This window comes from Anneissia japonica, unplaced genomic scaffold, assembly GCF_011630105.1.
Source record: "Anneissia japonica isolate Jap-2015-1 unplaced genomic scaffold, ASM1163010v1 scaffold7370_len818893_cov191, whole genome shotgun sequence".
NCBI classification, from domain to species: domain Eukaryota; kingdom Metazoa; phylum Echinodermata; class Crinoidea; order Comatulida; family Comatulidae; genus Anneissia; species Anneissia japonica.
The window spans coordinates 581,538-608,140 of record NW_022687459.1 but is presented as its reverse complement, the minus strand read 5'-3'; the positions used below and the strand labels follow the sequence as shown (position 1 = coordinate 608,140).

Genomic DNA, 26,603 nt, shown 5'->3' with positions numbered 1-26,603 from the left:
ACCTGTTTTCCTAAGATGATTAAATTGATATCTTCCTCCTTAGCTAGTTTTGCTAGGATCTTTGATATCTGGAGAGGATTAGAGGCTTCAAACTCATCTGCGCTCATCTCAACATGTATCCCCCGATCTGCCCCCATTGCTAGGGCTGTCCTTATTGTTTCCTGCAGTATTATAATATTGACAGAAGGAAAAATGTATTACAAATAAACATCAACGACAAGATGAAACAAAATAAAATTTGTATATAGCACCCTTTAAGTAATAATGGCAAAATAGAGCGCCCTCTGTTATTTTTTAGAAACTGTAGTGGAACTGCTATGGATTACAGTCTGCAATCAGTATAGCTTCGTTAAAAAAAAATTTATGTAGCCTGTACTCAAAATTTAATGACAGATTCACTTCATTTTTATGAATTTTAGGGTATAAACAGCCTATATACATTATATTTTTATATGCATTTTTATGATGCATGAGATAATGTAACATATGTGCGAGACATAAAAAGTGGATGCTCATCTGCAAGACTTGCGTATTATGCATGAGAGTTGGCAGGTGTACAGTACATTATTTTAAAAAATATTATGAGAAAAAATGAGCACAAATGACTAACTTGACACTGCTTTGGTCCACAGCTTACTGCAATAATCTCTTTGGCCATCTTTTTCTCCTTCAATCTGACAGCCTCTTCAATGGCAATTTCATCAAAGGGGTTCATACTGTGCTTTACACCTTCTGTCACCACACCCATCTTATCTGGTTTTACTCTTATCTGAAAAATTCACCAACATTTTAAGTTTTTAGAAAATCACATCACAATTGTACTACCAGTGAACAGTTGTAATTTCACTGTTCCCTGGCAGTAGCAGCTCTAGGATATAATTTATTTATTTTTTTTTTTTGGTCCCTGTTCCCTGGCAGTGGCAGCTCTAGGATATAATTTAGGGGGGGGGGGGTGGCGCTAAGATGTCCGACTGGGGGCGCCCTAAGTACTTATGGGTGTGACAATTAGCGCGCAGACTCGAGTTAGGGGTGGGTATGGGAGGGGTTGTCCCCCCTTCCCAAAACGAGATTTTAAAAAAATTGTGACTTCTAGATGGCCGGAAAAGGCTGGGATGGATAGCCTATTCTTTTTTTTTTTTTTTTTGGTCCGACTGCCCGACGAGCTTTGGCCGATGGGAGGCTTAAGCCCCCTGCCCCCCTCCCCCGCTGGTGCTGCCACTGTTCCCTGATACCTGCATAAGTTATTCATCATTATTTAATTTTTTTTTTTTTGTGACAGTGGTCCATCCAACTGAAGATATTCGTAAATTTAAATAATTAAATTATTGTTGGCAATTTTACATAACATAAAACAATATATGAAGATAATATTTATGTATGATATATGGCAGAGGCTAATTGTGACACTACCGGCCTTAAAACCTCCACGCTTAAACCATTTTAATTATTCCATACATACAATAAAATCCAATAAAGAATATAGAAGACTGATGTAACAGCATTCAAATATCTTATTCATACAACTATACTAGCTTAGCTACCCAACACACACACTGCCATGAAAAAAATATTGATATATTATAAGAAGAGTTCACAGTAAAAAGGATAACTAAGGTAGCCTACGTATAAATAAATTAATAGCAAAACATGGGTAGCAACTTCTTGGCTGGATAGACTAGGGTAGACCTAGGCATAGGATTAATTGATAGACAAATATGCGGGTAGATAGGGCTTCAGTCGAGTCTGCCTGCTGAACAACAAAAATCGTCCCACTTACGTCGTGTGGCCTAGCCTAGCCGAAACAATTTTGATCCTTTTTGAAGTACATTTGCATTATTGCATAGCATTTAAAATGAACATATTGATGTTCTCAACCAACAAGTTAACATGTTAAATTCAATTTAGGACCAATTACCTACCTTAACGGCATAATCTATAACACGCTTTACACCGACCATTATACGAAAAGACGCCATCTTGAGGAGTTCGTGTCAAAGGTTATTATAGTTATGTCATTCCTATGCTTTCATTCTATAATGTTTGCGGGTTTGGAAAATATTGAAAATAAAAAAAACAAAAAAACGAAAAAACAAAGCAAAACGTTTCGATACAGAATACCGGTACTTTTAATATTATTGTTGCCAAACCAGGGACAATGCGATTTTATTTTATTTTATGAATTGTGTAATCCGATATAAAAATTAATGCTGATAAATGCTAATATTATAATAAATTTAAATACTAAAATAGGCTATGAATATTTAATTCATGAGTCTAGATTTGCAACCAGAGAGCTACAGATTACATAACATGATAATAATCATAATGTAGCTCCATGGGAAACTATAATTATATATTCATCATTTTAGTAATGTTAAATTAACAATGACTACGAGGATACAGAAATGATATGATGACGACGATGATGATGATGACGAATAGTAAAGTCAGAGATTGTTAGTTTTTAGATGTGTGGTGAATATGCGCTATTCTTCTACTGTTTGCCTCTCGGCTTAATCAACTACAGTTTGTTTGTTTGTTTTTCTTTCATGCTAAGTAGGTCTAATCATTAACAGTGAAAAACAAGGAATTACAGGAAAAGTGTACATCAAAAAGAAAACCATTTAATAAGGCAAAGAGCAACACCAAACGGTATAAAGAAATCAGATAGTTCCCAAACAAAAACAAAGGAAAAGAACGGACAGTTTTAAACATCATAAACTATAAATGAAAATCTCTTATAAATAAACTTATTACTTATTATTTATTAATATTATTAACACAGAGGGGCGAACAAGGGTACGTTCAAGTGGGCTCGAAGTGCCAATCCAAGGAGCTTAGTCCGTGTTTATTCTTTTTTTTTTATGTCACACTTATTTTTTATATTACGTCATAAGTACACCTACGAATACACTATCAATATATTCTCCAGAAACAGTAAATTTCACTTTGCCGAGATATAGGATCGAATTCCGTAACAAACTGATGATCACTCAGATACCCTGTCATTTTAGTCAATAACGTATACATTTTACACTTTTCTGGGCCTCTAAAAGCCAAATTCAAACACCCTGCGATCCTGTGCCGGTGATCTTTATTGGGACCATTTAATAAATAATAATTTAACTGCTATACACTTTTATATCAGTGGCACTCAGCCACACATAGGCGACGTAAATCCTTAAAAAATAAAATTAACAATAATTGGCCTATTCTTTTACACAGAATATACGAATAAAAATAAATTACAGTACTAATAAAAAATTGGTGAAAGGCATAGAGCTTCAGATTATCCAAAGAAAGAATCATGTGTTCTATATTGTATCTATTGTGCTTCACCACTCAACGCTGGGGCAGCCGCGCGACGCATCCCACATTTATCATTGTGGACATTTTGAAAATGGAAATGGATTACACAATTAGAAATCGCCTCAGAGCGTTTAAAGAGATTACGAAAAAGAGAAAAGAAAACAACTTCAAACTAATCAAAACCAATTTACCAAAGAAACGAACGAATTGCACCGTTCTCCAGCAATTTGAGACACATGGCCATCTGGAACAGTAATCACAGGTGCTCTGCAATACTGGTAACTAATCTAGCTATAGCTTATTCTGCATGAAGAACAAAAAAAAAAAAAAAAATCACGAAAAAAAATGGTACAAATAAACTAGAGAGACTGAAAGAATTTAAAAATGTATAGGAGTCTCAGGGAAGAGCCCTGGTTGCGGTGCACGGGGTCAAATTCCCGTTTAACCTCTAGCACGATCATTTATTTAAGTTAGTATTTGATTGTTTTTTAATATTTACCTTGGTAATTTTCTGATAAGCTTTACAAACAAAAGTTTTTACCAAAAATAGAGGGGGCGTAAGACCGTTACGCCCTATGAACTCTATGACGCCCCCCTACCCCACCCTCTAAATCCGCCACTAATGTATGATGTTTTTATATAATGTTTACTTACCATGTTTTTTTAAAAATGTATTTCAATAATGTTTTTAAGATTTACTATTTTAATGTATTTTATCGTACAGTATAGTGTATTTGTATTTGATGTAATCTTTGTATTAAATGGAACCGTCGGCGCGCCGTCGTTACTACAGTATTTGTTAATGCCTTTTTGGCGCTTCATATAAATGCCACGCAGAGTTTTAGCGATCACGAATATTTGCATAATATTAATTCCAAATGAGTTCGACTTTCCTGTTACCTTTTTACGTACACGATTCACTTTTTTTGGCATTTATGCTAGTAGGTAATAAATAACATATAATGTAACGCTAATATTTTGGAGTCTGATAACCGTTTTAGGCTGTATCGAAAATTATAGGCAATCAAATTTTAGTGGAGTTGATCTTTTTCATCCATGAGGGGCCATGACATTCCTTGCGAGGTAGCCTATCAACGACGGGGAATTCCCGAACCAACAAGAGTCGCATAGCAAAAATCCCCTTTATCAGCATAACCAATGAATGCTGTCGCCTTGGAGGGAAAGTACCAGCCTGCATTTACTAAATCGAACGATTTGCCTTTTTATTTCGTGCGATAAATGGCTAAATCTAGCATATTATATTCTGGATTTCTACTAATGATTTATATATTTTGTTAAAGTACATATACATATGTCGAAAATAATAAATTTCGGTGAATTTACAGGCTATTTTGCGGCAAAATACTGTTTCGAGTGAAGAGAACTAAAGCACGGGTGACGATCGCCATGTTTGTTTGGTGGTTGTGTAGTTCTACTACTAACCTACATTTGGCATCGATTCGAATATCCAGAAAGAAATGAACTGCGTCGTGCAAACCCAACAAGGTAGACAATTTTGCTATAAAAAGGGCTACACTACAATGTTTATTATGACAGATTGATATTTATTTAAAACAAAACTAATGCAACGATGTCTGCTCCTTCAAGACCGAGACGACAAAAGCGAAAAAATGGTGGACAGAAGTTGTCTAATCAAACGGCACACCCTCAGGCTCAAGAAGAGAAAATTTGTCAAACACCCGAAGCAAAGCGTGTTGTAGAAAGTGAACCTTCTGATGGTAGACCTGTCGTTGTTGCGAGCAAAACTAAAAAGCCTACGTCTAAGTCTAGTAATAATAGTAGTAGGCCTAGCACTAATTCATCAGCCAAGAAAGAAGGATCAGACACACCTTTGGCTCAAGTCCAGCAGGTTCCATCAACTTCAAATGACACATCAGTTTCAATTAGCGAGGTACCAGAACCGATTCAATATTCAGTAACTGTTACTACTTCAGATCATATTAGTGCAAAACCTGGAGTTAAAGACTCGCAAAATGCGCCAACTGGTTACAGCACGACACCCTTATCGTCTGATGCTAATACCAGTATTAATTCAGGTACGTCCATATGAAAAACTGAAAACTGAAAACTAAAACTTAAAAAATCTATAAAGATGTGTTTTTCTAATTTACTTAATACTATACTTTAAAAAAATGAAATAGAATTGTTAATAAATCATTGAAATGGATGAGTAGTGTTTAAGTAATATTTAAAATTATTTTGCCTTGAAATTCAATTTTCTAACGAACAGGATGTTTGTTATAAAATATAATATTGCATAATATAATAATATTGTAATAATAATAATAATATTAATATTGTATAATATTGCAGTAACTTCAGTTGCTGAGCAATTCCAATTTTTATATTTCAGAATACTAGACACAAGCAATGGACACATGATCTTGGAAATAATTCTGAAATATATTTTATTAGGCCTACTGTATTGTCACTGTCGATAGTTGAAATAACAGTGGGTGAAAGAAGTGTCCCATTGCCCCATGGTTCCATAAAATATAATTCAGCTGATTATCCTAATATGTATATAATTTGTTATTTATATTGTAACGATGTTCCTTTGCTAATTTCTTTACAGTATTTCTTATTCCATAGACAAAGAGCCTCCCTTTTTGGACAATTATTTTTTGATGGTCAAGGTGGTCATAATTCTTAAATTATTATTATACTAATTATTTGTATCCCTAGATTCTTTGTTTCACTCACTATATATGTACATATCAGATTTTTTTTCTCATAATTACAAACATAATCTACACTGTTTTTCTTAATAACTGAAATTATCTATAATAATAATTGGCAATTTAACCCACATTTGGCTGAGAATAAGTTGATTATTAATTCCTTTTATTAGATTCATATTCAGTCATTTGAGTCAAGGGTTAGAGGATCTTCACCATGTACAGTATTGTGAATGGTTTTCATAAATCATTAATTTTGTTATTTGACTGTGACTCAGTGAGGGCTTTTGCTCAAAGAAAAAATTATCACACAATCAAGTGACATACTCTGTATTGTGGTGTTATTTTATGGAACAAAACTATACTAAATAACCAGAAGTTTAAAATACTTATAATTTTCACAAATTGCTATAGGAAATGTAATATATCTTCTGAAAATAGCTTGTATTTTTGGTTCAATATATTATATATTTTTTTAATTTTACAATTGAACACAGCATTGAATATAAAAGCACACAATGGGTTAGACATGCTTCTGAGTAAAAATATATAAAAAATAAGTTTTATAAAACCAAAATACCTTAGCATGCTTTCTGAAAGTCGGAAGTCCTGAGCAACACAATGCTGATACACATACATGCACATGATTGCTTGACACTGACAGGAAGTTAATTTACTCAATACACCGGGACAAGATCAGCTACCGTTACTCTAATAATATCATGTGACCTTTGACATTTCTGCTTGGATTACCCTACTGTAAGTACTGTACAATTTACAGGAAGTTAACTGTTAAATTGTGAAAGCAATTTGTCAATAAATAGTTCCACATTGTTTGATTGTCTTATTTTCTGAACGTAATGTCACCAGCAACCCTGCCCCACCCACATTAGTACCCACCACACTATATTATTATTCCTACAATAGTATATAATAACATCGATCTTAATATATAATTCTCCAAATAGGATTCATGACCAGTATTTCTCACAGTATAAATATTGGGGTGATATATGTACCAAGTTCAATTTGTTTTCTTGGTTCTTCGATTTTAGGGCCTAGACATTTTAAAAATTAAATAGCCCCTACCAGTACCAATCCCTAACAAATAAAAGTTTGGTGTCAGGGTTTCAATCTCTCGCTGTACATCTCACTTGTGCCCTTGTGCAAGGCACTTTATCTGCATTACTTCTCTCCAACCAAGAATATAAATGGGTACCTAGTGGGCTTGGTTGCTCCTGTGCTGATTACCAGCAGCAAGACTTAAAGCATAGAGACCCAATGACCAGGCAAATAAAGTGTGCTTTTATAGTCTAACGGAAGAGCCGCATCAAGCACCAGGGGCGGATCCAGAGATTGTCCAAAAGGGGAGAGCGAAAGTTGGGCATCGAGACAACACTGCCCCAAGGGGTCTCGGGCATGCCCTCGTGAAATTTTTGTGTTCTAGACGTCCAAAAATAACATTTGAGGCGTTCTGGGCTATCATTTTTTTCCTTTTCTTTCTCTTTTTCTTTTTTTTTTATCTCCTGAAAGGGTGGACTGTTACCGGGCTGGGGCCCCCCTCCAAATCCGCCCCTAAGTACCAGTACCGGTTATGCTTTACCATCACGAGACAGTGCACTTGCAGTTGCTGAAAGGCAGCAAATTTGAAAGAAATGTTCATTGCAGAGTTTAAATTCTTTTATATTTTTTTGTATAACCGTTGTATTTTGTGTGGACAGTCTTTTTGTACTTACTTTTATTGTAATTATTGTGCAGGACCATTTTGAAAAACAGCTACAGTATTCACATCAGCCTGAAAATGTACTGTATCCTGGATAAAAAAGTTTTAAATAAAAAAAAAAAGTATTATGCACAATATAAAGGAACAAAAAAGTTTGTGTTCCATAAAATAGGTATTAGACACCATCCTGAATTTGGTTAAGAGTAGCTTTTAAAGGATTATGCTGCTTTGAAAACCTTACTGTAGTTACGACAACAAAAGAGGATTAGGGTATAAAACATTTTACAACAGCGGTTTAAATAGGTTAAAGACTAGTTTTCATGTAGATTAGAAATTGGGGTCCTTAAACTAAAGATTGAAACTTGCATGTTAGGTAATAAATTTCATACTTTTTAGTTTAATTTTTTTTTTCTAGTTTGAAGAAATATTTAGCAAGCTATTGTCAACATTGTTGGTAACTGATAATGAAATTTATTTTACTCACGTGACAAACAAATCAAAAAGGGGAATCCCCTTATAATAGAAACCTAGCGACTATCTCCATTGTTATAACATATCAAAATATTGTTGTTAACAGCAGAATGATTGATCGGTTGGTTTCACAATTATGAGCTGTATATCTGAAATGCAAATTCTATTGCCTTTATCTAGTCTATATAATAGGTGGATTATTATGATTATTAAAGAATTTTAAAAAAATATTTTAATTTACATTACTGTATACCATAGTTGTTGTACTCGGTTAGAAATAAGCATTCTTCATCTTTTTCCCCAAGTACAATAGAACCCCACCTTCGGGACACCCCTAAAAATTGGTCACACCCCTATTAAGGCCAACTCAGACAGCGTCCTACGACGCAGCCCGACACGATTTGTTGTCGCATCGGGGGCAGTCGCGTCGTAGAATATTAAACATGTTTAATATTTCTCACGATGGCTCAAGACTGTCCCCGACGATAAATCGGGTCGAGCTGCGTCGGCCGACGCTGTCTGAGTTGGCCTTAAAGGGGGGCACTATTTTGGCTTCCGAATGATGCTTTAGTATTAGTTGGAAGGAAAGAATTACAGATCTAGAGGTTTTACATAGAGCGGAAACTGAAAGGAGTTTGCTGGGGAATGTTATGCAACAGAAGATGAGATATACTACGTGGCAGTGGTAAGGCAGCATGATCAAGATGGAGGCAAAGAGACAGTGAAGTGGTGACATCAAAAAGTGGGGTGAAGTAACAGCCTGTACAGATGCAAAAAAGAAAAGCTGAAAATCGTGAAAGATGGAGAACCATGGTGGCCAACCTTCAACCCAAAGACGGTACAAAATGATTTTGATTTTTGGTCCCGATGATGTCTCTTTCTACTGCATGTGCAATTTACAGTATCTAGATCAAGATATATCTCAGAGATGTCCCCAATAAATCTTCCTGTCTGCCAGTCAATATATTTTACATTTGACCTTTTATTCCAAAGTCTCTGCTGGGTTATAGTTTGTAATAAGAGAGGCCTGCTACAATTTTTATGTGTATTTATGTATTGTTGCTTTTACATCTGCCTCACAGCTATACCAGACATCTGCCAGGGCTGATGAGAGCCGAAAATATATATTTTTAAAATTCTTAATTCAGAGAGGTGCGATCTCGTGGCTGTACCAAAGGTAGGCTTAGCAAAGGGCTTACCGGCTTAGCACCCAGTTTAGCTTGAAATTCCCGCTAACATCATGAGGAAAATCGTGTCACTTTGAGACAGGACATTCCAGTGACTTTAACTATCAATTTCACCTCGGGTATTTCCCACACTTGTGCTACAAAGTCCTCGAAAGTATACCCCATAAATGCTGCAACGCCCCCAATATTTCCCACACCATGTAAATGCTGCAACTTCCCGTATAGAAATATTTTAAAGTGAGTCCCCCACCCCCGGGTGGAGGGCAGTGGCATATCTAGCAGTATTAAAATGGAGGGGGGGCTGGTGGGGGGGGGGGGGGCATGACCAAAGTATGAGGGGGAGTGGAATTTATTTTCGGTGACCACGCCCACTGAAAAATATTGCTTCTTAGATTCCTGAATACACGTTAACCGTGACAGATATGTTAAAGTATATCTCTTGAAGGCAGTAATACCATAATAAACAAAATGAAACTTTTATTGTCGATTACGATTTCTTGCCTTAATTAAAATTACCGGATTGTTTTAACAATAGATAGTTTTATTTTAAATAGGCTTACATCAACAATTCTGCAGGCACCAGGAAAATTACTATGCTAGACCTTTCGAGGCATCGAATCGTACCAACAGTTTTAGAATAATTTATGTGTGTGCTTTTTATTATGTGTGACAGCGATCATTTTAGTGACCATTTTTATAAATATTGATTATTATTATTATTATTATTATTATTATTATTATTATTATTAGTTACTGTGAAATGAAGGACAAATAAATACATAATATGGTTATACATAATATATAATTGAACAATTAACACAATGTCTCTGTTCTATAGATCTTGTTGAAAGCTCTTAAAATAACTTAATTTTTCTATTTTTGTGAACTGAAGCTAACTTGTCCACAAACTCATCCATGTTTATTTTCAATAAAGGGAAGTTGAGAAAGCATTAACCCATTTTCTTGAGCACAAGCCTAGCTTAATTTTTTTTGCTTCAATGTTTTCGAATGGGGGAGCGACTGGGGGGGGGTACAAGCTTTTTGTGGGTGGGAGTGTGCGCCCCTCCCCTTGGATACGCCACTGGTGGAGGGGGTAATAAAGTTCTCGTGTATTGCTTTAATATTTATTTGAAAGTTTTTTTCAAGCAATAGGGCACAATTACATGACCAATACTACATGTATGCAGTAATTCATAACCAACAGGTGTTTGAAAAATTCAAGACAGACGTAAGGACGCATATAATGCGTGAATGATTGCAAAGGTCCTTATTGCTTTACAGTATAAGAACCAATAGTTCCAAATGCTAAAAACACTTTGTATAAATTGATAACAATAGAACCAACAGAGCATCTACTAAAATTGCAGTCAATTGCATGTTAACTATCTTGTTTACAATTGCTCAAGCAAAGGTTATCAGAATAATCATGTGACAAATTATTGTTAGCAGAGAGAATTAAAAATAACTGACAATGCACCGTTTTATTTTACACAATTTTTACACTCCACTGAGCCTATAAATAGGTCAACCCCTCATTGAGCAACAATATCCAGGTCACCATAATGTGTTGTTATTGGTATTAATACATATACATGTTTAAAAGGTTTTATTTTTTCAAAGTTTATACTGCCTTTAAATACTCAAAAGTGAGCTTAACATTTCGCATTGTTGTTTATATAATCTTGTTTTTGTTAATAAAAAAAGTCATTTTCAATACCATCATCCCCACACACACTGTATAGGATTTAACAGTGCACATGGATACTAATTGTAAATAATTATTCCTATGGGAATGTGGTTTTAAAGAGCTAGCCATGTTTAGGAAATGGGATAGAACAATAAACAATGAAATCATTTATTGGCCACTGAGCATTTTTTGGCTCAGTGCCAACGATAGCTGGAAATCTTAAAGCATATCCTTGTGATTGGTGTAAAAGAACACAACAAGGAAGTAAAAGTTGAAATCAAATTGTACCAAGTCTGACAAAGTACCTTGTTTATGGGACAAGTTGTGCTTCACAGGCATTGCAATCCACAGTTCACCAGGAGTAGCCCTTATCGAATGCTGCAACAGGCTGTAGCTTACTCTCATCCATGTTTTAGGAGGAATATACTAAAATTACCATGTCTGCACAGTTTTTAAAGAAGTTAAGGCAATCAGGTTTGTCTGTCCTTTTTTTAACATTTGTTTAGAAACATGATCTGAAAATTTCTGTGAATTGACTGGCTGAATTAAAGTCAGAGTATGTGTACTGGAAATCCCCTAATTTGCTTTTGGCATAAATTTCCCTAAAGTTGTTTTTTTTTTCTTTTGCTATTTCATCATTATTGTAAATAAAAGTGTTTATTTTTTTCTAGACCGGATTTACAGAATACAGTAGTTTCCCTGGTTAAACCCGATGTGGTTCCTTCAAAGTAGGGTCGTGTTTTCAAGGTCCTTATGTCTGACCCTTTAGTTCAGGCCATGGATTTTTGAGTGCTCTGCTCTGTTTTTAAGCTGATGTTAAGTTTTATCTTGTTAATTTCTTGCAGACTTTAATTATCTATACTTCACTGGGGAAATGGGTATTCTACTGTAGTGTAAATCTGTAGACTTTAATTTTATATTACAGTATTTCAACCTTGGAGAACCACTGAACAGTGATTTGCTTCACTTTTTGTTTATCCTGTCGGGTTGCTAACAAATTTCTGTCTTTGTGTATGTATTTTCTTGTGTCATTGAATGTTTTGAATGTTATTAATTTGCATAATTTGTGTTTTGGTTTTGCAGTAGATGCCTCCAGTCCATTCTACAGTTTGTTAGTTGCTGGTGAAATTCAGCAAGCAACAGCTCCTGATGAGGATGGAGACACGTGAGTATCCCCATATATAGTCATAATGTGCCTAAAAATGGTCATGATGTTGTAATGTTTAAGCCTGCTTTGAGACCATGAAATAACAACGATGAACACTAGATAATGTATAAAGCTGATTTTAATAACAAGGTTGTATTTCGCCGTGTACATGATGGACCGTAGCCATCTTGGTAGCCCCTAGCAACTAGAGAGGGCGCTGGACCGATAATCTTTATAATAGATATTACAGATGTGATGTCATCATGACCATATTTAGTCACATTTGATAGTTTGGACAGGGCTTAACAATTTAACGTCAATATTTATTGATATCATTAAACGTAGACCTAATACTAATGAATTGTGGGGGCGGCTGGCGCAGTGCACGAAGCATTTCGTTTCAGTGTCTCTAACCTTGAGGTTGAAGGTTTTAACCTTTCTCTGAATTTCGCTATTGTGTCCTTGGGCAAGGCACTTATGTTTGTCCCTCTCCACCCAGGAATAGAAATGGGTACCTGGTAGGATGATGCGGCATTGAACGTATTAGTGTGCATTAAATTTGACAGCACGTCTAGTATACTCTCCACCGAGTGAGTGGGGTTGCACTTTGTGCCAGTTTGCCAAATTATAGATCCAGTGACCAATAAATATTGAAATAATGAAATAAATTTTTCCAAAATATATTTTTAATTAGTCCTTTTTAAAGATAGAACATTTCAGGTCATCTCTTATAGAAATAGGGTTGCTCAATTACCTCTAAAACCAAATGCCCCGCAGATTTTGTTTAAAATATCCTCTCAAAATTAACACTACCGCGCAAGAAATTAAGTGTTTGTTTAAAGGTGATTGAATTTAGTTATCCTCTTTAGAATTGATAGCTAGTTCATATCAAATTCAGAAATTGAGACTTAAGAAAGGTAGGAAGCTTTATGAAAATCTTCTATATTTAACTCAACACTAACAAAGTGAACAAAAGTCATAATCAGCGATAGATGTAAACAGTTTGCTGTGCAAAAAGGCAGAAACTTTCTTTTGTTTGTCATTTAATCTTGTACCATTCAAAGCATTTGCCAGGGACTCTACATTTTTATTTTTAGGACTTGAAATTGGCAGCCAAACATACAGTATTTAATAATGGAAAGATATTAAAAGGAATGAAAATTGTTTTTAATTATTTTTATTTGAGCATTATAGAGTAGTTTAATTACATTAAAATTATTTTAATTATTCATTTGGTATTGAAATATTCTAGTGCACTTTATGGAATATCGTCATAATGGCTATGTTCTCACACGGCTGCTAACGGTTAGCAGGATCCAGATCCTGCCAGATCCTGCTGCCGTGCGTCCATACGAGAAAATCCCGATCCGGACACCAAAAATATGATCGAATCACTGGCCAATAAGAAACTTGAAATTGTAAATGCGTACATGTGATTGGTTGATGATAAAAATGCACTCAACTTGCTAACCGATAGCGCTTGCTAACCCTTAGCGGTACCGATCGGGCGTTCTCACGCAGGTGCTAACAGTTAGCGCTAACGGTTAGCTCCCGATCCGGATACTAGGGCTCTTGTGAGAACCAGGCTTTAATCTTATGCTTGGGCAAACCGTAGTTTCATGAAATGCAGCAACCACGCTCATGTTCGTAGGCTTCAAGTGTTGGGTTTCATAAATACAAATCTAATGAGAAATTAAATGGAGGTCATCAGGAATGATGAGAGTATAATGTTATTTGAATATGCATAACTTTATGAATAAATATAAAATTATCATGAATAAACATAAATATAATAACATACCATTTCCACCTAGTGGTATCATGTTCGAACTAATCTTAAATTTGTCATTTGATTTAAATTTAAATTTTGATTTGATTTGTCATTTATGGTTACTCATTATCAGGGAAGATATTTTAGAAATCCACTTTTTTTATAGTGTATGGATATTTGGAGATGTCTTGAGTGCCGCTAGTACAGGAAGTGTTGGCAATGCAAACACAATTGTGAACAATGCGATAGTGAGATAATATTGTTGGCTCATCCAGGGAGTGAAAGCTAGTGAATAACAAACAATTCTCTTAGGTGTTCATCGATTCATTGGATTTATTATAACAGTTGACAACACAAGCAATGTACAAAACAAATATGTTTTAATCTATAGTATAACATAGGTATATCTGCTTAGGTGGTTCCAAGGGGAGGGGGTAGGGGTGCTGGGTCAGGCCCATTGAAATTTTTAAAAATAAATACAGTTAAACTTGCCTAAGTCGACTTTGCCTAAGTCGAATAATTTCTAAGTCGATCTTAATTTTAAATGGCAAATTGTTGTGTATTCCATTATTTAACAATCTGTAAGTCAAATTTTATCTAAGTCGGACAATATTTCAATGGATTTTTAGTTTCGACTCGACGATTCGGCAAATTTAACTGTAGTATGTTCAAAGACTGAGAACCGTGATCTAGAAATGTATGCCATAGAATTTTGTACTTATTTTAAATTTTCTTGATCTTATCTTATATATTTCCCATAATATTTTGGCTTAAATATTCATAAGGGTTCTGTTAAAACAGTTAATAGAAGTAGAGAAAAATACCTGCATGGGACCTCACTTCTACTAACCTCTTTGATTGCTTTAACATTTAACTGCCTATATATAGGCTAGTAACTTCTTGGTAAGTGTGCAAACCTTAACTGTACTAAACTGCAGTAAAATAATGTGTTTTAATTTTAAAATTTGGATTTCCAAAAGACCTGTGAAAGTACAAGAAGGAGTCAGCCCAAAAATCGAGCCACATAACCCTGGGGGGTGGGGGTGTTGCAGAATTTCCAATGTCTCGCGCTTTCCGGAATTTGCCACAGGGTTCATACAGAGCTGGAGCTTAGACGAGACTTTGTTTTATACCAGGGTTAGCGAACCCGCCGAACGCAAATATTGATGATTTCAAATAAAAATAAAATTTTATTTTTGGCTAATTAGCACACAAAAAAATGGAAATTTCAGAAGAAAAATAAAAGTTTTTCTTTATTTTTAGTATGCCCTCCACTGCCTTAAGATCCTCAAAGCTAAGATGTGTATATTTCTTCCTAATTGAAGCATTTAATCATCCCATTTTACATTCACCAATAAAATTTAATTTTTATTTTCTCCTCCGTGTGGGTGTTTTTGGCAAAACTATTTGCTCCATAAGAAAACAAAATTTTATTTTGTGCCTTGCTCATAGACACAAGTGAAATGCACAGTAAGGGGCAGGAAACCAAACCATTTCCACTGCACCAAGCCGCTTCCACTTTGGCTATTTAGGCGAGACTTTTTTATACCTTGTTTAGAGAAACCTCCGACCGCCAAAAATGGTGATTTTTGAATAAAAATTAACTTTTGTATTTGGCCAGTTAGCACACCATTCACCTAAAAAAAAATTTAAATTTCATTAAAAAAAAAAAATCTTTTATATTTAATTGAATTACGTCCTCCGCTCTCCCCTGAAATCTCCAAAAATCCAAAATTTCTTCCTTATGTAAATTTTAAGCATTTATCAATCTCATTACTAATAATTTAAATGAAATTAATGTTTATTCTCTTGTTCACCTAGATGGTTTTGTCAAAATCATTTTCCTTAAAAGATTTTTTTTCCTGCCCTCCCCTTACGATCTTTAAGAAAATAAGTTCGCTAAACAAGGAATAAAAACATCTCGCCTTACCTAAGCTTTAAAGTCATGCTCAGGTTAGACAGGGCAATTGGAAAATTCTGCCACTCTGGCTGCGCATGCCTGTACTTGCTCTTGTATATTTATAGAACATTTTATGTTCATACTTTTCTTTGATTGTTTCCTGGAATAAATTCCCATACTATACTAGCTCTGCTTCCTAAAGCTTTGTACACACTATGTGACAAATTTGTGTGCTGTGCCCATATATGGGCATGATGATGTCATATTACATCCAAATATGGGCATACCACAGTTATTTGTCACATACAATTTGATCTGTGTGGACAGAGAATCTTGTTGACCAAAAAAAACAAAGGAATACTTTTGAGAAAAGAAGACATTTGGGCAATTGGGTTCAAGACCATCTGAGAATAGCTTAATGGCCCAAAATTGTCCAGTTTTTTTTAAAGCCGTTTTTAAAAGAAAAATATAAAAAAGCTATTTTAATGGTATGATCTTCACCTTTGAAAAATCATTGAAATTCTTGAACCAATATAAAATGTAACACCCTGTAATTTTAAAATAATTTTATAACAAATATCATGTGATCAGGGTGTCGCAAGTCCTTCCGGCAACAGTCTGTTTCCTGCTTTTGGCTCTCCCGGACAGTGATGCCAAATGATTAAATATAATGTAATAGGCATACTTCCAGTAATTACATATTCAGCATTGTAATTGTTTCATCAGCCACCATATTATCAACAAATAACACATGTTATGACCAAATAACACTTTTAAACACTTTGTTTATGCTTCATTATATTAATGTTATTTTTTTTCATATTTGTTTTTATTTTGCAGACCATTGCATATTGCTGTCTCTCAGTGTGAAGTAAATATGGTGCATCAGTTGTTATACCTGATATCAATGGCTGGCCAATCTGTGGATCCCATTAATAACCTTCATCAGGTATGTAATGACATGCCCCACCACCCCTTCCTACTGTACCTCCCCTCCTCGGAGCATAAACAGTCATTTCATTACTAAGTATTATATGCTATGTATATTAAATAGCTGTCAAACCACTTAGGTCCTACCTGACATAAATCCTAAATCTGCCATGAAACTGGTAGTAGTCAATATTAGGTGCTGAAACATGGAAATCTTTTACATAGCATTGGTCTCTGATTCAACTTGATCTGCTGTTCTTCTAGTGTTTCGGCACCCCCAAGTTGTGGGAGTCTGCCGGAAATTGGGATGGCCTCCCGCAACACCCCATCTCCCACAAAATCATTAAATGTGCATGTTTTTACTACTGTACTGTAAAACCTTGAAATGAAGACCTGGGCTTCTTTTGTTTGCGAACGTTGGATAGGCTTCTTTTCAAGACTACTTCTGCAAAGCAAAGGGGTTTTTTTTGGGGGGGGGGTTCTTTTCAAAATGAATGCTGTAAATGTTGTGAATTTGTACTATAAAGCAATAAAGAAAGGCCACTGTAACTGTCTGTATCATGGAGTGTATTTAACTGGTATTAAATCCCCTAAACTATTGTATAAACTGTATTCAATTTACTTTGTTTTCTGAAATTCACGTACAGTGTATGTACTGTACTATCTCGAAAAGAAGCCTATGCTATCTTGAAAAGAAGTTCATAGGCTTCTTTTCGACGCTAATTTTGCAAACTAAAGAGAGGGCTTCAATTTTGAGATGGACTTCAACTCGAGATTAAGCCCACTGGGCTTCAATTCAAGGTTTTACCCCTTTATTATTACGTATTTGTCTCACGGAACTCGGTGTCGATTGGTATTCCCATAAGCAGCAAAACAAAATTGGATGCTTGTTTAAACAGATCTCCTTGGGATCACTGTAGCTGGAGGATTGAAATGCAAGTTTAAATAGTGCACTGTCTTTTTGATGCGCTTTAATGAGCCGTTGGTCCTGTGTGAAATCGTCTTTGTGCATGTTAAACACAGTACTCTCTACGGAAAAGTGTGGATTACCTCCTGGTGCACTACCCAATTAGACACAAAGGTACTAAAATGGAAGGAAGGTACTCCAATGGAAGGAAGTCTTTAGCCTCTTTTCCACTAGGTGAATCAAAAACGTCTGTTCATGCGCATGCACATTCACATTTCTATTGGAGTTTTTCACTTCAGCGAAATCAGTAGTTCAAACTCTTTTTACTTTTTGCGAAGCAAAAAAATGCACCACCAACTACCAATCAGAGCTTTTGGGTGTCTAGAAAACAAAAATTTCTTAATCGGCTCCAATTTCGCCCTTCCCCCCCCCCTCCCTTTTGGACATATCTGGATACAACCCTGTGATGTCCTTTGGCACGAATAAATGCGCCTACTGGAAAACAGGCTTTTTAACTTATAAAAATCAAATGAACTGATGTTTGTTTTAGTTTTTGTTTGATTTATATATTTAAAAAAACTTTTTAGACACCGCTCCACCTAGCAATCATCACTAAGCAACCAGATTTGGTTGGTGACCTCATCCAAGCTGGGGCTGATCCAAATATCTGTGATCGTCATGGTAACACATCTATGCATCTTGCATGCATACACAAGTGTGCTCCAATCATGTATGTCTTACTGCAGAGTAGTTGTACACCTCAACTTAACGTGAAAAATTTTGAAGGTGAGTGCAAAGGAAAATTACTGACTATCTACCATGACATTGCAGCGTGGGACATTACCGCCAACAGCGTTACCTTTAAGCCGGGCACTCACAACGACTGACAGCATTCTATACAGAACGCAATGCCAGGATGCATGCATAAGGGATAGTTTTTAATGATGATTCATTCAGACTGACACTGACAATCAACGGACAGTTTCACGTCATATAGCGCTCACAAGGGTGGAGTTGGACTGTCATACTAAGCAGTCAAAGTTCGGCTTTAGTGATAGTATTTTCAAGTTTGTAAGTCTGTAAGTCATCTACCTGCCATCCTTTCCTCTGCCCTTACTTCACAGTGTTTGGTGCCTGCCTAATCCAGTTGTGGATATGCATGAATTGCTAATTGCCTATTTATTATTATTTTAATAATCAACTTATCTCTGTTTTCTTATGTCTTGTCCTTCCGCACTTTGTGTATGCCTTCCTCCTCCTTTCCAGCTGCCTCCTTCTATTTTTATTCCTAATGTACTGTAATCTCTTTATCTGTATTCTTAACACGTTGACTGCCAGACCATTTTTTAAGGTTCCTTTCTGTGTGCCAAAACAAGTTTCTGTGTACAAACATACTTTTTTGAAATATTAGCATTGCGATTTATCTCGTCTGCCTTTTGCATGGGTTGGTATATGTTTGAATGGTGCCCCCTCCCCACACCAACGTGTTAACTGATTTTTACAAATTGTATTTTAGGATACATACCTCTGCATTTGGCAGTCATACATGGAGATGCTGAGATTGTCAGGATGCTTGTACGTAGCACTCCAAACTACATTGACTGTAAGGTAAGAAGATCGTTTCAAATTCTGACAAATACTGGTGTCGACCTAACCTTTGTCAAAACACTAAATTTTATGTGACTAATACCTCTGATTTGCCCTTATATGGATGTGGTATGTGACATCATAATATTCATAGATGCACAAATCACTAATTTTTGTCACAGAAAATTTGATGTGGACAGAGATTGGTTCTGCGTCAAACTGGTGAATCTGGATTAGCAATCCTCAGACTTAGATAAAAAATGTTTCGCCTTTGATCTTGAAAATTATCTTGATTTGATCAATAAAATTACTTGTGTTTTTTTTATTTTTTATAATAGCATTTTGCTTTGTTCTTTATTTGTTGTAGCAGAAAGAAGTAAAGTTGATTTGGTAAATCATGGTTTAATTGAACATTTATGATTAAATCCAAAAGTAAAAATGGTTTGTTTTAACACCCTCTTGGAGTTTAATGAAATATATATTCATAATGAAATTATTTTCTTTAGGATACAAAAAATGGCTGGACAGCACTTTTTCATGCTACTGCAAGAGATGTTGAAGAAATTATTGAAATTTTGTTAATAGCTGGGCCTGACATCAATTGTCAGTCCTACTCTGGAAACACTGCTCTGCACATTGCTAGTGGGCGTGGCTATACAGAGATTGTGCGTAGATTGATGCAATCTGGGGCCGACATGAGTATGAGGAACTCACACAGAGAGTCCGCTGCTATGATTACCACAAATAAAGTTGTAAGTTATATGCTATTTTTTTTTAAATTTCTTTCGTTTTCTTTACCCACTAGAAATGTTATTTTTCATGTTCATTCCCGAATTCAGTATTATGTTTTTCAGCTGCAGTTATTAGCAGCATTTATTTTCAATTTTATCATATCAGTTAAATAACAATATTGATAATAGCAACAAACTATATACACAATATATAAATGTAGATAATAATATATAACTTTCAAATGGTTTACTTATCCATTCATTTATTTAAATGTACAGTAATACTTTTACATTACATTAAGGTTGTCTTTCTGACTTTGAGATCAAGCTAGTGTATCACTAAGTAGGGTGTATGTGTACATATTCATACATATTTATAATATGAACAAGAGATGGAAATTTTCCCCAATTTTTAAATCCAAATACTATAGATAACTACATTTATATATCCTACAGATTTCTAATTTGTTACATGGGAAGGATTACCGCCCTCGATCACCAACTTCAACCTCAAGACCATCTGTTAATATAAGACCACCTGCACAACCAAAAGTTACCTCACAGTCTCAGAGGAGTGGCTGGCCATTAACGATCATCAGTCCCAGTGAAAAGGTCTTCAACCCTTTTACAAAGCAAAATAGTAGTGTAACAACAAAGTCTTCATCGAACTCCCATTCAGCAGTTGCAACCCATATTTTAACACCACCAAACACACAGATTGTTCTAAAACCAGCAAAGTCAGTATCTTCCAGTGTTGCACCATCAACATCTCATATCAGCCAGGATCAAATTGCACATCTCCTGAGAGCTCCACCAAAACCACAAAGCTCTAGCAAACCTATCCAACAATCTCCTGTTATGGGATACACTGAGTATGCCACTGCATCCAAAGAAACTATATCTGCAGTTGTAAGTCAAGTGACATCAGCTCTTAAAGCTTCCAAATCAATACCAGTAACTGTTTTACTCAAGGAACCACATGGACCTTTGGAACTATTAAATGCTGTTGGACATACTGCTGCTGCAATTCTTTCTAAATCAAATTCTAAATTTTTTCCTGTTATTTCGAAAAAAAATGAGCATGAAATGGAGAAGAATTGTGTAGAAATTCAATCAACCAATATTGTGTCCCAAGATGCTGACAAGCCTGGTAGTGTAAACTCTAGCGATCCATCAGAGGAACCTACTGCTAAGAAAGCGATCTGTAATACTGATGGAGATCTAGAATCACCAGAATCAAAAGCTAACGAGAAAATTCTATCAATTCCTACCTCTGCAACTGAAGATTTATCTGGTGCATCGAAAATGGAAGCAAATTCTGCTTTACTAAAAGAACTTGTAAATGAGGAGATTATATCCAAAGTTGATTGCAAAGAAGGAAACCATGCTGATGGGCTTTTAACAGAAGTAGATAACTTGGACAAACTTGATGAAATAAAATCTGAAGAGACACAAGAAATTGATAGTAAAACAAGTTTGAATATTACTGAAAAAAACTCTGAAATATATAGAGATAACCTGGACCATTCAGATATGTTATGTAAAAGTGAAGAACCTTCAAAAGTTGAAACTTCTGCTTTCAAAGCAGAAGCTTCAAACATTTACTCTGAAACGAAAAATAGCACTGTTGAACAGAACAATGAGAAAAGCATATCTTCATGTTTATCAGATTCAAAAAGTAATTCTGTTACTGATATTTCTAGTCTAGAGAAAGATGAAGAAAAAGATTGTAAGAAAATTTCAAAAAATGAAGTTGATTGTTTACAGCCTGACACAAGGTTAGAGACTGAGGAAAAGAACAATGACGGCATAGACAAGGTAATTTCAGATAAAACAGAGAATGTCATGACTCCAGATGAAAAACTGTCATCTTGTAAAGAAAAAGTGGTGGTGCCTTCTGGTGGCCACAGATCTGAGATTGAAAACCATTGCACCTCTTTTGTTATTGATGTCAAGGAAGACATTGTCATTCATAAAACTGATCTAGAACCCAATACCATTGATCTTGAATCTTCAAAATTGAATAAAGGAGTACAATATGAAAACGTATCAGATATTACATCTCCAATTGAAAATGAGGAAATGTCTGGTAATGTGTCATCCAGGCATCAAGAAATTCAGGAAAAATTACGGAAGCATATTACTAGCAAAACAAAGATTCTTCTCCCTGTTGAATCAGAAGAAACTGGACAAATAGCTGGAGGTTCAGGTAATCTAACTCCTGATGAACATTTTCCTCAATTTTGTGATAAGAAAGTTTCTATTGCAGAGAAATCTACTGTTAATACTGATGAAACTGACAAAGTTGTATATGATGTTGACAAATGTGATATTTCTAATGAAGTACAGAAAAGTTGTGTTGAGGACACCTCTAAAGAAAAGGAAGGATTCTGCAATCCTGTTTTACAAACAGAAGTTGAGGATTCAGTTTTATCTTCTGACATACCTATACAACTCTCTGATAATTCAAATGAGCAAAGGAGTGAAGATGCGTGTCCAACTAACAAGGACCACTGTGTTCCTGAACAATCACTTGCTGATGAAACACAGATTGCAGAATGTCTGGATGAACAAGTTTCAACAAATGAAAAACAGACATTAAGTGATGACTTAAAGAATACATCATCTTTGAATCCTGTTGATATACAGGCAGTTTCACTCGATGTTGATGATGATGTAGTTTTACATGAAGGAGAGAAATCAGTATCTAATGAAACAGTTCCATCAGAGAGAGAAGGAATTACTCAGACCTTAATTCCAAAACAAAATGAAATTGATGATGTATCAAAATCAGGAACAGTGTCTAATTTGCAGTGTGGGAGGCAAGATTTACCTTCTTCAGAATGTATCAGTGCAGATGGAGAAATATCAGTGAATGCTTGCAGTGATGCATCAAGTATTGATAATGTTGACGGCTTAAAACAAAGCACATCATTAAATTTTGGAGTAATACCAGAGATAGTTGTTACACAGCAAGAAGTTGATGTAGAATCAACTAATCCTTGTGATACAACAAATAATATGGACATCTCATCATCATCAGAGACCACAACTATAGGATTAGGAGCACATGATGATCAACAAGTGTCGACAACAATTGTATCTGTAAAAACATCTGAAGACAGCACACCAAATTGTGATAGAATTTCTGAAACAAACAATGCTGTATTAGAATTATCAAATGAGGGATCACCAAAACTGCTTGATACTACAGAGCGAGGTGAATCAAGTTATTCAAAAGACAATGTAGCAAATGAAACAAGAAAACGAAAGTCACCTTCAGGAAGAGAAAATTATATTTGTGCTGAAGAAATAAATAAGAAACAAAAAACAGGGAAAGATCCACTTAGTGAAGAGCAGGCAGTTTCTTCAATATCCAAACAAGGTAATACTAAAAAAGATCTGATTATTCCAAAAAAGAGAAAAATCCCTGTTGAATATAGAACAGATTTTGACAAATCAATGGAGGACTCGTTGTCAAAATCAGGGACTGATAATTTGATTAAAACTGCAGTCGATACTGTAAGTATCGGCACACTAGTCTCAAAAGTCATGCAGGGTGACGATCAAGTAGAAGATGTCAGACCATCTTATAAAACAACTGAATATACCTCAGATGAAAACCGTTTAGATGTCAGAGAGACACCAAATATTGCTACCAGTATGACAACTAACTCTACATCACAACCACAGTCCACCTTGTCAACAGCACAAGCATTGCTGTCTTTAGGAGATCCTCAGCCTCAGTTGTTGACAGCTCTAAAGCTGAAGCAAACTGAAGAATGTAGACAACAAAGAGACTCAATTTCACCAAAATTAGATTATTCTCGAACTGTAGTAGCAAGTTCCAATCCTGCAAAAGATGCTAATTTAGATTTCCCTGCATCTACAAGCTCTTTAGAGGTAAACCCTGGGGATAGAAGTTCATCTTCACTGACAAACAGAGCAGGCCCTCTTGAGGCAACAGATACTGAGAATCGAAGGGTATCAGTTATTGTTTATCCACAAGAAACTAAGAAACGACCGAAGTCAACAAGTAGTTTTGAGCATGAGATACCTACAAAGCATGCTCATTTAGATGTACCAATCTCTCGTGCCAGCAGTACTTCACCAAGATTGACTATAGCATCAACTGTACAAGAATCAATAAAACCACAATCACTGACGTATAGACAACAAAGAATTAGGCAGGACAATGTACATTCTACTCGACGGGGGCCCAGGGAGGATGTGTACTATAAGGGGGCATTATCAGTTCCTGGGTCTGACTCTGTCAACTTAAGTTCCATGAGATCTGGCAATAATCCTTTCATGCTGTCTGATGTGTCGAAAAAAGTTCCCAGAACATCATTTGTGACACCAACCAGCTTTGTATATTCTCATTCTCTTCACCCTTCTTACAAAGTAACAGATGCTGTACCTCGTGTGGGCTCCCAGGTACCTAATATTGTATCACGCGATGCCCATATTGTTTCCCAGGTACCACACATGGTTTCCCAGGTTACCCAGGTACCTCATGCTGTAGGACAAGGACATCATTTTGTCACTAATGGGCCACATATTGTTGCACAAGTACCTAATGTTATTCCCCAAGGGTCTCATGTGGTTTCCCAGTTTCCTCCTCATCCTGACTCCACAAGACCATTAATTTTATCAAATCCACCCCTTTCTACTACAGTCACCCATAGTAGTAATGTGTTGCCACATATAGCATTAAATGTTCCTCACCAGCTTGGTAGCATTCCGAATCCCTCACAATTAATTCACCACGTATACCCTCCTCAAGGTCAACATCACGTCCACAAGGGCGCAACACCTACGTTTATAATTACTGATCCACCAACTCACCAACCAGGCGCAGTTCTGATCCAGCAACCATACCAAGTTGTCCCGAACTCATCCACCATCCACGGATCCAAATACACACCACCTCTGCAGCCCATCAGAGGTTTTCCACCTATGATTGTTCGGGAACCTATGAGAAGAGGTGGAGAATTTCCAGTATTCAAAAACACTCATGTAATCTCTAATACTCCAAGTCAAGCTCAACCGATGCCAGGTCCTAGAGCTTACAACCCCTACTCAAAGCAGGTTCAAATGCAATCTATACAACTCTCTAGGCTGTATAATACGACTTTGCAGACTTCAGACCCAGACCAACCGATTGATCTCAGCTGTAAAAAGAAACCCGAAGAGCCTTTAGATATGTCCATTTCAAGTATTAGCAGGCAAACTAGTGCTGATGCTTCCTGCATTGCCCATGCTAGTCAAGGTGCTAGCAGCAGTCTAGTTCATCCTCCATTAAGGCCAACTCCTGAAACATCAACTCCTATGGCGTACATGCTTTTGCAGAAGTCTGCACAGGTGGTAAATCAGTCGCAACGAAGCCAGCCATATTCAATAAGAACAGTTTATGATGAGTATGAAAGTGATGAGCCTCAACTGTTCATTGATGAGACTGCTACTGCAGGTGATGTTAGAAAGCGATCAAGAACATTAAAAAAAGGTGGGAAGGGAAGGCATTCCAGACTTGAACAGAAAAAATAAAACAAGTTTTTGACGTTAAAGAAGATAATAGTTGGAATGTTTGTAATATACTGTATCTATGTGTTGTTGTTTGAAATAAGTGTAAAAATGCTATTATATGTGAAATCATAGACAGATGATACTATATTATTTAATAAAGCACAGTTGTATTCCGTTTACTAGGGAGCTTTTGATTTGTACAACAACATAACCCTAGAATGGATTCAGTCATCCATGACCCTCCGATGTTCTCTACACATTGTAGATTCAGGCCCAAATGCATTCTAGAATTCAGATGATAATGAGAACTTGGGGTGTTGGATAATGAGAACTCAATGTTCTTGCATGTACTGATTACTTCTTAATGATTTCATCAAAGTTTCCTATTATTTTTATTGATTGTAGCGGAATTGCAATTTAGTGGTTAAGATTTTGACTCCCAAACCAAAGATCCAAGTTTGAACCCTGTCACACCCCCCCCCCAATAATAGGTAGTTTTTCGCCGCACGACGTTAACCTTAACTTTAACATTAGTACCCAACATGCAGTGCGATAGCTCCACCTGTTTTGTAAGCAAATCGAAATATGCATGCACAAACCCGTAACTAACGTATGTTGAGCAGGTTGAAAATACTGAAATTAATGTAGTCCACAACACAAGATGAATAAATTATGACATCATCCATTAATGTTAAGGTGACTGTCGTGTGGCAAAAACTGCCTAATTCTACTCCTTAAGCCTTGTTATGTGACTCAGTGTGTAGAGAATTATTGCATCTGATAGTGGCAGTTATGTACTTTGATGTGAATAAATGAATAATTTAATAATTAAATTAAATAAAAATAAATGTTATTCATATCAAAAATTATTATTATTTAAAAAGCTGCTGGATGGGTCAACTTGTGCTCTCAGCAAGAAATGCTAAATTAGTTATCAATTTCTAAACAACATTGATTTACAGTTTTTTTAATTATAATTAGGGATTATATTTGTCAAGCCTATATCCAGATGAGTATAAAGTGTGCAT

General features: G+C 35.8%; 2 protein-coding genes across 6 annotated transcripts in view; one reads left to right on the top strand and one right to left on the bottom strand.

The window, feature by feature from the left end:
* The window catches only part of LOC117118889 (electron transfer flavoprotein subunit beta-like), an 8,705-nt gene extending 1,991 nt beyond the window's left edge, over positions 1-6,714 (bottom strand). Inside the window, exons 1-3 of one of the 2 annotated variants that reach the window (XM_033263629.1) lie at positions 6,589-6,714; positions 611-769; positions 3-161 (exon numbers count right to left, since the gene is read on the bottom strand). In XM_033263629.1, the coding sequence (XP_033119520.1) occupies positions 3-161; positions 611-748 (297 nt within the window). In that variant the 5' untranslated portion in view covers positions 749-769; positions 6,589-6,714. Of the gene's footprint in view, positions 1-2; positions 162-610; positions 770-1,919; positions 2,032-6,588 lie in introns of those variants that run through there. The other variant, XM_033263622.1, reaches the window with a different exon arrangement.
* On the top strand, positions 4,235-26,603 carry LOC117118853 (ankyrin repeat domain-containing protein 36C-like). 4 transcript variants are annotated; one of them, XM_033263593.1, is made up of 8 exons: positions 4,235-4,254; positions 4,656-5,366; positions 12,160-12,241; positions 16,735-16,843; positions 18,319-18,517; positions 19,248-19,339; positions 19,825-20,070; positions 20,506-26,603. In XM_033263593.1, the coding sequence occupies exons 2-8, from the start codon at positions 4,901-4,903 to the stop codon at positions 25,594-25,596; spliced, it is 6,285 nt and encodes a 2,094-aa protein (XP_033119484.1). In that variant the 5' UTR covers positions 4,235-4,254; positions 4,656-4,900; the 3' UTR covers positions 25,597-26,603. The 4 variants fall into 4 exon arrangements, with proteins under 4 accessions (XP_033119484.1, XP_033119474.1, XP_033119493.1 ...); XM_033263583.1 differs by lacking the exon at positions 4,235-4,254 and having other exon boundaries at positions 4,269-5,366; XM_033263602.1 differs by lacking the exons at positions 4,235-4,254; positions 4,656-5,366 and adding an exon at positions 8,777-9,040.

Bases quoted from the DNA above. Each gene is read 5' to 3' on its own strand.
- LOC117118853 (XM_033263593.1), top strand. From the start codon at position 4,901: ATGTCTGCTCCTTCAAGACCGAGACGACAAAAGCGAAAAAATGGTGGA. The intron at 16,844-18,318 runs GTATGTAATGAC...AAAACTTTTTAG, and splicing joins CCATTAATAACCTTCATCAG to ACACCGCTCCACCTAGCAAT. The intron at 18,518-19,247 runs GTGAGTGCAAAG...ATTGTATTTTAG, and splicing joins TAACGTGAAAAATTTTGAAG to GATACATACCTCTGCATTTG.